The sequence below is a fragment of the Rhinolophus sinicus genome, chromosome 14 (genome assembly GCF_057876585.1).
Source record: "Rhinolophus sinicus isolate RSI-liver-muscle chromosome 14, RSI-T2T, whole genome shotgun sequence".
NCBI classification, from domain to species: domain Eukaryota; kingdom Metazoa; phylum Chordata; class Mammalia; order Chiroptera; family Rhinolophidae; genus Rhinolophus; species Rhinolophus sinicus.
In genome coordinates this window covers 36,684,432-36,697,201 of record NC_142514.1, presented here as the reverse complement: position 1 = coordinate 36,697,201, position 12,770 = coordinate 36,684,432, and the positions used below count along the sequence as shown (strand labels likewise).

The 12,770-nt window shown below is 37.6% G+C and overlaps 1 protein-coding gene across 9 annotated transcripts in view; it reads right to left on the bottom strand.

Annotated features, from left to right (window-relative positions):
• Positions 1 to 12,425, bottom strand: part of OSBPL9 (oxysterol binding protein like 9) — a 130,062-nt gene extending 117,637 nt beyond the window's left edge. For 7 of the 9 annotated variants that reach the window (XR_016018630.1, XM_019742781.3, XM_088791135.1 and 4 more), the window contains exon 1: positions 12,267 to 12,425. Coding sequence is in view for 6 of the 9 variants with exons in the window: in XM_019742781.3 (XP_019598340.1) it covers positions 12,267 to 12,377 (111 nt within the window). In the remaining 3 variants the exon portion in view is untranslated. The remainder of the gene's footprint in view (positions 1 to 12,266) is intronic. The other 2 variants (XM_074334714.2, XM_019742788.3) reach the window with 2 other exon arrangements.
• Positions 12,426 to 12,770: the final 345 nt, after the last annotated feature.

Below are 12,770 nucleotides of genomic sequence, written 5' to 3'. Positions count from 1 at the left end.
CAATTTAGAATGCAGCTATGCTCCAAAAGCTCCTTGTTCAAATTTGGAATTTGGAACTCAGAACAAATTTTTGCAAAGAAATTGTTAAAAATGTTTCCCAGGTTAGCCAGGAAAGGCGCTTGAAATACAATATGTAAATATCAAGAGATGGGGGTTATGAATGTCTAGTTATTATGTTGTACACCTGAAAATAATATAATATTGTATGTCAACTTGTATTTAAAAATAAAAATAAAAATTTTAAAAATGGGGAAAAGTTGTTATAAATTCAAACACTGCCTAGGAAATGACTTTCTTAAAGAATTTCTCTTAGATGTTGGTGCTTAAAAAAAAAGCAGAATGATGAGAGAATAAACAAGTCAAGAACACAAGAGCTATGCCAAAGGGCTTAAGAAACTTTCAAGGGCTTGAGAAATTAATGATCTTCAATAATCACATTTTACTTTTATAATCAGAAAAAAATACTTTTTAAAAAAGCAATTTAAAAACACTCATTCTCTATCAGGTTAAATTTTACGAGTTCCAAAAAAAAAAAAAATTAAGGCAGAGAAGAGTTAACATGCAAGCACAAGACAGTTGGTTAGTCATGCAGGACGTCACCCATCAGAAATTTACACTTACTCCTCTTCTGGGTGAAAATTTCAAAGTAGAATCATCCTCGAGAATTTGCCACTACTTTTCTCTGCTCAAGTTTTGTGAAAATAAAAAAATGCATCACTCAACAAATTCTAAGACTTAGTATCTGCTCCCCTTCCCTTTTTCCCCATCTAGTCGGTTTGCAGTGAATTGGAATCTTGTTTATCCTTGGCATTTCAATAGGGTTTATCTAAGTCCCTGTCTTACATCTTAGGTGGAAGAGGATTCTGCACTTTTTACTGATTAATCAATTCAGTTTGCATTTTAGAGGAGCCTATGCAGAAAGTTTATTTCATTCTCATATGATGTAAATTATCACCTATCAGCAGACTAGTTATAACTTGGGTTTATCATCATTTTAAAATATCATTGCTAATGTAATTTAGTATCCTCCAACAGAAAGAACATTTTACTTGGAATTAGAAGACTTGATCACACACATAGAAACTGTGATTTCTTAAGACTCATAGATAGAGAACAAACTGATAATTGCAAGATGGGAGGGGGTTGGGAGATGGGCGAGAAAGGTGAGGAGATTAGGAAGTACAATTGGTAGTCACAAAATAGTCATGGGGATGTGAAATACAATACGGGGAACATAAAGAATAATGTTGTAAAGATTATGTAGGGTATCTGATGGGTACTGAACTTATCCGGGGGATCACTTCATAGATTATATGGATGCCTAACCACTGCACTGTACACCTGAAACTAATATAAAATAATACTGAATGCCAAGTATAACTAAAATATATATATATGTATGTACATATACATACATATATATAGTCACAGGATTCAAAGTACAGCGTGGGGACTATAGTCAATGGTATTGTAATAGCTATGTACGATGTCAGAGGGGTGGTAGAATTGGGAGAGGTTGTCACTTTGTGAGGGGATGTAGATGTCTGGTCACTAAGTCTCTGTTCTCATGGAGCATACATTCCAGAAGAGCAAAACAGACAATAAACAACAAAAACAAAATAATTTCAGTAGCTAACAATAAATGCAATGAAAATATAAAACAAAATCATTGCAATAGTGACCAACAGTGAGGTCTACTTTAGCTAGGGTGCTATGGAAAGGCTTCTCTGAGCAGTGGCATCTGAATGAAGACCTGTATAACAATAAGGAATCAGCCACGCTACAGACCTAGGGTAACACCAGCCACAGAAGCCTGAAAATATATACCTATGCAAACTCTTTGAGGCAGGACCAAGTCTGAGGTGCTCCCGGAAATAGAAAAAAAAAAAAGCTAGAGTGAGTACTATAGAATGGTAAATGAAGGCAGGTCACAAAACACGTATAAGTCCTAGTAAAGAGTTTGGATTTTTTCCTAAAGTCACTAGAGAATTTCAATTAGAGAAGTAACTTGGTCTTTCCTTTATTTTAAAGATCACCTGGGATGTTGAGAGAAAATGCATTTTAGAGAGCAAAAATTGAAACAAAGAGAACAATTATGAGGTTTTGCAACAGATCAGATGAGACATGATGATGGTTTATATGCTACAATGGTAACAAGGAAAATTAGGAGAGGTTATGAGGCCTAATGGGTGATATATTTGACAATATTAGAAAATACCTAGAACAAAGATTAATATATAGTAAAAGCTAGTGGCAGATTACAGTCTCCAAAAACGTCCTGCAATAATGTTTCTCATCCCACAAGCTCTTCTATGAAAGTTCTAGAAGAGCTTGTGGGATGAGAAACATTCTCCCCCTCATTATGAAATGGAGCTTTTGCCTGTGGGTTGGTCTTTGTAAACTGCCTCAAATAAGTTAACTGAGTACTGCCCAGTTGCACAGAACTATGGGAGATAATACAGATTACTGTACCTTCTCTTCCAGCATCACAAACAGCATAGGAATCTTAATCTCCCAGATCACTGAGATCGCATTAAGTAAGGATAATGAAAAACGATATTCTTTGTTCATTTTGCTACTTGAAGAAATGCAATACACAATGGTACAACAAATTATATTGAAAATTTTTACTAAAACATTATGAGGCTGTACCATATATAAAATGATCTCGTTTATATAAAATATACATACATGTGTATTTAAGCATAAAAAATTGTTAGGAAAGCTATTATCCAAAACACAAACAGTGGATTTCAGGTGGGACTTGTCTGCCTTTTATTTGTATATACTTCTCGGTATTGTTTCAATTTTTTAAAATTAAGAGTATGTTGTCATCTCTTCAAGAACAATCAAAACTATAGTTTTAAACACTTTAAAAGAAAGAGTAATCCACATCAAATTCTGCAGAGACAGAGCTATTAAAATTAAGAGTGAAAAAGCACACACTGGGTTTAGCAACAAAGCTATCATTGCAGACTTTTGCTAGGATTTTCAGTGAAATCTGAAGGCAAAAATAGGACTGCTGTAAATGCAAGATGGATGAATAGAGACAGACAGTGTAGAAAACTCTTTCACTAGGTTTACCTATCTTGAAGAAGAGGTTAGGATGGTATTTCTAAGGAGAAATAATTTTTCAACTGGGAGAGATATGCCCATGTTAATTTATTAAAGAAAAAGTTAGTAGATCCTAAAATTCATATGGAAATTCAAGGGATCCAGAACAGGCAAAATAATCTTGAAAAAGAACAAAGCTAAGGACTCACTTCCCAATTTCAAAATTTACTACAATGATACAAATTTACTATGATAATTGAAACAGTGTGACACTGGCATAGCAATAGGCATAAAGGTCAACAGAATAGAATTAAGAGTCCAGAAATAAACCCTCACATTTATGGTCAACTGATTTTCAGCAAGGATGGCAAGACAATTCAATGAACAAAGAACAGTCTTTTCAATATATGGTGCTAGAATAACAGAATATTCACATGCAAAAGAATAAAAATAATAAAGAATATAAAACAAAAAAAGAAAAGAACGTTACCCTTAACTCACACCATATATAAAAACTAACTCAAAACGAATCAAAGACCTAAAAGTTAAGAGCTAGGACTATAAAACTCTTAGAAGAAAACAGGCATAAAACTTTGTGACTTTGGATTAAGCAATGTTTCTCAGATCTGTCACCAAAAGCACAAGCAAGCAATAGAAGAAAAAGATAAGTTAGACATAATCAAACTAAAAAATGTTGTGCTTCAAAGGACACCAACAAGTAAAAACATACCCCACAGAAGGGGAGAAAATATTTGCAAATTATGTATCTAATAAGGGACTTGTATCTAGAAAATATAAATAATTCTTACAACACAACAATAAAAAAAAAGACAACACAATTTAAAATGGGCAAAGGCTCTAAATAGACATTTCTCCAAAGAAGACACACAAATGGCCAATAAGCCCATGAAAAGATGCTCAGCATCAACAGCCATCAGAGAAACACAAACCAAAACCAAAATTAAGACTCTATTCACACCTGGGATGGCTATAATCAAAAGAACAGATAACAAATGTTGGCAAGGATGTAGAGAAACTGGAATCCTTATACTTCCAGTGGGAATGTAAAACAACCAGCTGCTTTGGAAAACAGTCTGGCAGTTTCTCAAAAGGTTAAACAGAGCTACCATATGACTCAGCAATTCCACTCCTAGATCTTATCCAAGAGAAATGAAAACATACGTCCACACCAAAACTTATGTACACAAATGTTCACAGCAGCATTAATCCTAACAGCCAAAAAGTGGAAACTCAAATGTCCTGATGAATAGATAAAGAAAATGTGAAATATGCTAACAAGTCTATTCAGCAATAAAAAGTACTGATATGTGTTACAATATGGATGAAACCTTGAAAACATTATGCTAAATGAAAGAAGCCATATAAGAGTTGTTTAAAAACACGTTTATAATATGATTCTATTTATATGAAATGTCCAAAACAGGCAAACCTATACAGACGAAAAGTACACTAGTGGTTGCCTAGGGCTGAGGGTGAAATATTGAGGCGTGATTGTTACTGGAAAAGGTTTCTTTTGTGGGGTAGGAGATGAAACTTTTCTGAAATTGATTATGGAGACGGTTGCACAGTTCTGTGAATATACTAAAAACCATTGAACTGTGTACTTTAAATGGATGGTATGTGACTTACATCTCAATAAAACTGCTATTTTAAAAAGCAACAGGCAACCGAAAAGTTTACTAAAATTGTTATAACTAAGATGTTTAGTTATATTACAATATTCTTAAAATAAAAAAAAACAACAAAAGTCCATACATAAATAGGAAGACATTGAAGATTACACGAGAGGGAGGGGAGAAAGCAGATAGAGGAGAAAAACCTACAGACTAAGGTATCTGAAAAATTTGTGAGCAGATGGAATCCAAAACATGCAAGAATTACCTTTTCAACTATGATGGGGAAGAGTACAGGCAAGGAGAGGCAGGAAAGTGGGTATACTAACAGATGGGGGTATGAGGAGTTGAGAGTGTTCCTACCAAATGGACTCAATTGTCTCTGGGAAGCATGGCATCTTCTATGAGTGATGGAGAGTTGAGAGATTGCAGAGAGAGCTGCCAGAGTGATAAAGCAAATAGTCACCCAATATTTTATTTACCCATCCATGCCATCACAGTAATCTAAAATTAAACACAAGAAATGAAATAAGTGGACAGTCTTAGCTTGAAGGCTTAATGTGAATAAACATCCAGAAAACAGAAAATCAACTTTCACAATAATCTCAACATGTCACATGAATGGGAAAAAATTAATTATGATTATCTCTCTTTCCTTGAATATGATTCCATTTATATGATTCTATGTACCATGTAAACTTATTTTTTTGCAAAAAAATAAATTCCCTTTTTACTTTTTAAGAAAGTTCAAACTAGTCTATGAAGATAATCCTTTACAATAAAGTAAATAATAAGAAGGAAACCGATTGGGCTGGCCATTTGTTTTTCTCTATAAGCAATAAAAGGCATTCAATCCTTAATCTAAATCACTTGTGTATTGTATTGTCTAGCTTCCACTGGTATTATGTAACTATTTGAAAATCTAATCCTATGACAATTGCCACATATAGGAGTAGCATATTTAAGAACAATTCTACTTTCTGTCCTTCCACAGATTATTACCATCAGCAAAACTGCTTACAGCAGAAGCAAGAACGGACTGCTTGACTGATATAACACACTAAGTAAAAGATCTCACAGAGTTTGACAGGCTCTGGATGATTAAACAAAAGCCACTGTTGTTAATATAAGCTCAAGCAGGTTTTACATAAGTCATGGAAATTTACATCTTGCTATTCTGCAAAACATATAAGGCTGTGTAAGGAACAATTCCAAAATAGCCCTCTGCATCTCCTCTTTAAGCTTTGTTTGAAGGACCTTGGACATACTGTTCATTATGAGAACAACGTGCCACATTGTAGGGCTTGAAGATTATAATACTCTGTATGACCACCGAAGAGTTTACAAGCTTGCTGTACAAATAAAGAAATGTATTAGAGATACAGCTAGTTATAACATTAAACAGTAAAATGATTAAATGCCGAAAAGATTTACATGAGCAAAGCTCAACAGTAGCAGAATATGGAAAAATCAAGGTTGACTATTCAAGGAAAACAAAAGATACAAAATTTCCACATACTTCTTCCCACTGACAGATACTACTTATCATTTTAGGAGATTTCTTTGTTTTCTTTTCAGAACAGTTAGATTAGATACAATTATTCTTTTGTTCCTTCTACAATTCTTAAAGCTACTTTATCAGATTTGGACAACTAATATGTACCATGTAAGCCTAATAAAAATCATATTTTTTATATTCCTAAACAGTTTATTTAGAAAAATATAAATTCCTAAACAGTTTGTTTAGAAAAGTATAAAAGTATAAACTTTTGCTTGATGGGAGTAGTGCTGATATATTCCTAGGAGAATCTGAGACTACCTCTTTTATATCTTTGCAAGAGAAATATACTTAAGCTCTTCAAAAACCAAAAATCCAAGAATTACCGTGTTTCCCCGAAAATAAGACCTAGTCGGACCATCAGTTCTAATGAATCTTTTGGAGCAAAAATTAATATAAGACCCGGTCTTATTTTAATATAAGACCGGGTCTTAATAATATAATAAATATAATGTAATGTAATACCAGGTCATATATTAACTTTTGCTCCAAAAGACGCATTGGAGCTTATGGTCTGGCTAGGTCCTATTTTCATGGAAACACGGTAGGTCACAAAAGGCACTGGGGCTTCCTGCTTGCTCTGACTTGGATCACTGCCTCTGGGTGAAGCCAATGCCTGTCAGGATGACACTCATGTAGCCAAAAGGAGAGGCTAGTTGGTGAGGAACTAACGCTTTCTGCCAACAGCTGTGTGAGTGAGCCATCTTGGAAGCAGATCCTCCAGCTCGTCAAAGTCAAGCCTCTCAGGTGACTGCAACCCTCGCCAACGTCTTGACTGCAACTTCATGAGACCCTGAGGCAGAACTACTGAGAAGTCACTCTCAAAGTTCTGAGCCACTGAAACTATGAGATAATAAATGTTTGTTGCTTTAAGTTGCTACGTTTGAGGTAATTTGTTACAAAGCAATAGATAACTAATCCAATGGTGTTTTTTAGCATCCTATCCAAAGCTGTTATTCTCATACTCAACTCTCCCTATGTGTAAAACCAGTACTTATCTGTAACCCAGATTTTTTCCTAAATTCCAAACTATATGCCATCTTTACATCAATGACCCAAAGCAACCACCTTCTCCCCTAACCTCTTCTTCCTATTTTCCCTATCAGCATTCATCCAGGTAAAACCAAAAACCTGGATTTCCTCACTCTTCCTCCCCTTTCACTCACATCCAATCAATTGCAAAGTCCTATAAATATGATCTCCTGATTATTTCTCTGTAATCAGAGTATTTAAAGAATAGAAATTTCACTTGCACCTCTTAATAAATTTTAAAATCACAGAGACAACCCGACATCATGTGCCACCTGATGTAATCTGTTCCACCTATGAAGTATTCTTGCCCCAAAGGAAAAAAAACACAACTAAATTTGATTAAGATTCTAGCTTTATTAGTTTATAGGAACTACAGAGGACAAAAAAAACATGTTTAAACATACCAAAAGGATGTTATCAGCAAAATCCAGAATGTGGAAAATTCTACAGAACAAATGATCTGGTATCTTCAACAAACGGCAAAGAAAAAGAGGAGGAGGGAAGTACAGATTAAAAGAGACTAAATTTTATGTGTGGGTCTTGTTTGGAATCCTGACTCAAACCCTCTGGCGAGGGAGAGATGTTTGAGACAGTCAAAGAAATGAAAACTGGATATTTGATAATAATTATTATCATTGTTATTACTTAGTTGTAATAATGGTATTGTGATACCATTTTTTTAAGAGAGAGATCTTAACTTTTAGTAATACACACTAAAATATTCACAAATGAAATGATATGGTTGCTGGGATCTGCTTTAAAATAATCCACTGGGGAAGGAAGGAGTTGATGGGAGTACTAATAAAACAAGATTGGCTACAGGTTGATAATTGCACAAGTTGGATGACAGGAATCCATTTTACTATCCTCTTTTATGTATATTTGAAATTTTCTATAATAAACATATTTTCTATAATAAAAAGTGTTAAGCAACTGTCCTGGGGGTAAAGTTCAAATTCCTTAGCATGTTTTACCAAGAAAGCCTTTCATTACCTGGCCCCTGCTTACCTCTCAGGCTCATCTCACAGCTGGTATCTCACAGCCCAAGCTCTCCTCCAAAAACATTTACTACCTCTATGTCAAGCAGTTTAAACTTCGTTCTCTGCTCACATGGCTAACCCCTACTCATCAATAAGGTCACAGCAAACCTGCTTCTTCTAGGAAACATTTCCTGACCCTCCCAGACTAAGTCAAGTAACCCATGTATGTACCCCCAACCATCCTATGCTGCCCTTATCACCTCGCACTTGCTGCATCCCCCAGTAGACTCTAGGTATCATGCGAGCATGGACAATTTCCATCTTATTTACCATTTTAACCCCTCTTCCTAGCATAGTGTCTGGCGCACAGTAGGTACTCAATAAACATTTCATAAATTTACAAAAGGCATGACCCACCACTCCACTTTCCAACTCCTCACATTACCTATACCTCTCTCACTTTTCCTTCTTTTTCATCTTCCTTTGTGATCATGATTCACATAAATGGTTGGCTGTTCACATAGTGTTCCCAAATTTACATCCGTAGCCCTCCTTGGGCATCTAATAAAAATTCAACTAACAAATTCTGTGCTATAATCTAACAGATCTTTATCTCTAGGCCTGACCTATGGCTTCAAATATATTCTGGACTCAATCTCCCATTATCTCCCAAACTTGCTTTTACACTAGAGGTGCTCAGAAATTCTCAGCATCTTTGTAATACCCCTATGTTCTCAAGCTTCCCAATTTGTGCACATTTCCCATTGCCTGGGATGCCCTTCTTCTCTTCTACCTTTAGCCTTTAAGTCTAGGCTCAAATGACTCTCTGGCTTTTTTCAGGCAATGTTCCCACAGCAGTCTATTCTTATTTCTATTGTAGAATTTATCATACTGTTTTGAATTTATGTTTAGGTGTCTGCTCTGCTAGATTGTGAGTTCCTTGACGGAAGGGACTCTCTCTCCTTGCGCCTCCAGCATATAGTACAATGCCTATTACAAAGTCGGGCCCCAATAAATGCTTGCTGAATGAATTACATTCTATTGTTTCTAATAATTAAGAAACTGATCTAGAACTGTAAAGACTGCCTAAATCTACTTTCCTAAAGGAGGTAATCAGTTTCTCTGTTCCTGTACTGAGCAGAGTAATAATATATAACATTAAGCTCTTTTTCAAAAGCTGAAGATATGCAGATTATGAAAACAAACAAAAAAAAATGCAGTAAAAATATCATCCATTCTCAAGGGATGGGTTTGGGTTTGAGTCTGGGCCCAGGCCCAAAGGAGAAGATCCCCACTGAGGTAAGTTTTGGGTGAATCGATATTCACAGCAATTTCAGTGATTCTAACCCACCCCTGACATTATCCCAATATCAATTTTCAGCACAGGCCGACTCTAAAGCAAGGCCAACCTAGTTTAGTAAAGGGTTTTCATGGCCTCCCTAGAACAAACCTACAACCACAGAGCCAGACCAGAGCCCAAGTGATTTTTGAAACAAGAAATAGAGTGACTTGCTATTTACTGCTCTGTTTAAAAGGCTGTGCAACTAATTCAGATACTCTTCCCGGAAGATGCAGCTCCAAGTTACCAGGTTTCCCCGAAAATAAGACCTAGCCCAACTATCAGCTCTAATGCGTCTTTTGGAACAAAAATTAATATAAGACCCAGTCTTACATTATATAAGACTGGGTCTTATAGTAAAATAAGACCGGGTCTTATATTAATTTTTGCTCCAAAAGACACATTAGAGCTGACGGTCCGGCTACGTCTTATTTTTGGGGAAACAGGGATCAGCCACATACAAGCATTAAGATGTATCTTCAAATCCTTTGGAATCCTACTGTAACTGAACCAATGTCCAAGTATACAGAATTCACTGCCAACATTCAATGTGTCTCCTACTTTCTCTTTAAGTAAATAACTATCTTTTTCCCATCTTTACGGAACCTCCTCTTATCTGGGATTGGGTATTATTTTCACAAGATCATTTTATCTTACAATATTTCTCCGTAAGCAAATACTTTAACACTGAAGAACTAGGGGGAAAAAAAAAAACCTTCTAAATAGCCATTAGTGAGAAATACGATACCTCTTTCTGTTGGCAAGGATGATGTATCATAGAATCTAGTCTCAGAAGGGAAGCTGAGTATTGGGGGGTGAGAGATGGGAATCTATGAAAAAACCTGTATACCTTAGCCAGCAAGACAAGGATTTGTCAAGATATTCAGAAACAAAAAGGGCAACGAGCCAGAAAAAAGCTACACTGAAGGACGAAAAACAGTAGAAAATTGTGTCTGGGCTAAGAGCTCCCAAGAACCCCAGCGTGGGGCCTGTAACCCACCATGGTCCTAGATGCAGACCCACACAAATTTGGGATTTGTTAATTCCATAGTGCCACTCACTGGGATTACTCCACCTTGAACTGGTTGGAAAGATTCCATGGGATTTTCTGATTATCAGATCTACTGAAACCCATATTCTTCATTTATCTGAGCCAGGGGATTTCATAATTCCAGAGTTTTCAGGATATAATACTCAGTTACCTCTCTTTCATGGCTAATCTTTGTTCCCTTTAAAAATTATGTAGAGAAAGGAAGTTGATAGTTGAAGGATGCTGAAAGTTATACTTTGTACTCCTGCAGGCTTGCCTTCTGTAATCACAAGCTTGCACTTTTCTCCTTTCTGTAGTGAAAGTGAAGTGTAGTGGGAAAAATTTGGAATCCAGATTACACCATTTACTGCTATAGCTCTGAGATCTTGAGCAAATTACTTAAAAGCCTGGAGGCTCAGATTCCAAAACTATAAAATGGGGAAATAAACTGGGGATAATAAATACCTACCATGCAGAGTTACTGTTAGTAAAATTAATTAAAGGAACAACGAAACTTAAATATAAGTTCCAGAGAAGAACAATGGTCACTGTCTTGAACACTGTTGATTCTTGCTCACATTGCACAAGAGTGTGCACACCGACCCACACACACCTAGCCTAAAGCAATAATTAACATATAGTGGGAGCTCAATAAATATTTTTAAATGAACAAATAAATACAATTGTCCCCATTAACCCTTTTTCCATGATCATATTTTTCGTCTCTTCTATTATTTTCTGAAATCTTCAGGACATTCTTCTTCGTCCTTTTCAGTGGTTTCCTCCCTCTCATTAGCTATTATTAACTATCCTCCATTCAGACAAAGTACCTTTGGAAGTCATTTCTCTTAATACCACCTATCTTCCATTTCTAATGTGATGGGGGTGGAGGAGATAGTCAGAACATAAGATTCATAGCATTCATGGATTTGCCCAGGGCCACTGATTTGTGTTTAACAATCAAGCCGTGAACTCAGCCCTCCCCAGAATATAACTTTCAGGAGACACCACACTATCCATTCTCTCTTTGCTAACAAGAGACTCCCGTGTAGGAATCCTCGCCTCTCAAAAGTTAAGGTGTCGGCTAAGGGAGCAGCGCGTCCCTTTAGTGAAAACACTCGACTTGAGCAAACAGGGGGGATTTGCACCCCATCGTGCTGCCCCTGGGCCGGTCACCTATGGACCCGGCCACGCAGCGCTCTTCAATCCCTGGAGGGAAGTTTAGGGGCGCGGCCGTCTACAGGGCCTGGAGGGGGATCGGCGTCAAGTCCATGACACGTGGGGAGACCGCACGGACCGCGCCACCGGGTCCTATAAACCATGACCACGACCACCCTCACCGCCCAAATACAAGCCCGCTGGACCCCACCACCGCTTATTACCCCACACTGAAAACGGAACGCGGCTCGCCCCCAGCCCATAAATCAGACAGCCAGTATCTGCTTATTGGCTGCACTGGCATCTCCTTCACCCTTATTGGCTCTCCCGGACGTAAAACACTCCTCTCCCAGGGAACCCTCTCGTACGGCGGCACCCCCAGCCTAGCAACCTCAACCCGGCTACCAAAAAGCCCGGCCCCCCTCCACCCAGGGATTGCGACCCGCGAGAAGCTCGGAGCTTCAGCCCCCCGAGGACTCACCGTGTAGTAGGAGAGCAGCCCTGCATTGTAGTCCAGCACGAACCAACGGTACTGCCAGCCCTTCATCACGTTAGTCCATTTGCTCAGCGGCCCCTCCATGATGGACGCCATCTTGGGAGCCGCCAAGGATAACAAACGGCCTGACGTCACTCGCCTATAAGGCAGTCAGCTTGCGGGGGGCGGGGCCGCCGCGGGAGGGGCGGGGCCGGGAAGGGGCGGGACCCGTGGCTACTCCTTCACTTGGACACGCCAGCTTAGGCAGCTACGTCCTAAAACACGCTTTCTTTGGGAGCCTATTGTGTGTAGAACTCTGTGCCAGGGATGTGAGAAATACAAGCATGAGTACTGCTATTAAAATGATTTATTAACAGAAATAATTTTACTCGCCATGATGACACCTACTATTTCCAAAAGATTTCACATCTGATATTCATTACTATACCTTTGTAATATAGATTGGAATCCAGAAGTGTGATGCCTCCATCTTTGTTCTTTCTCAGGATT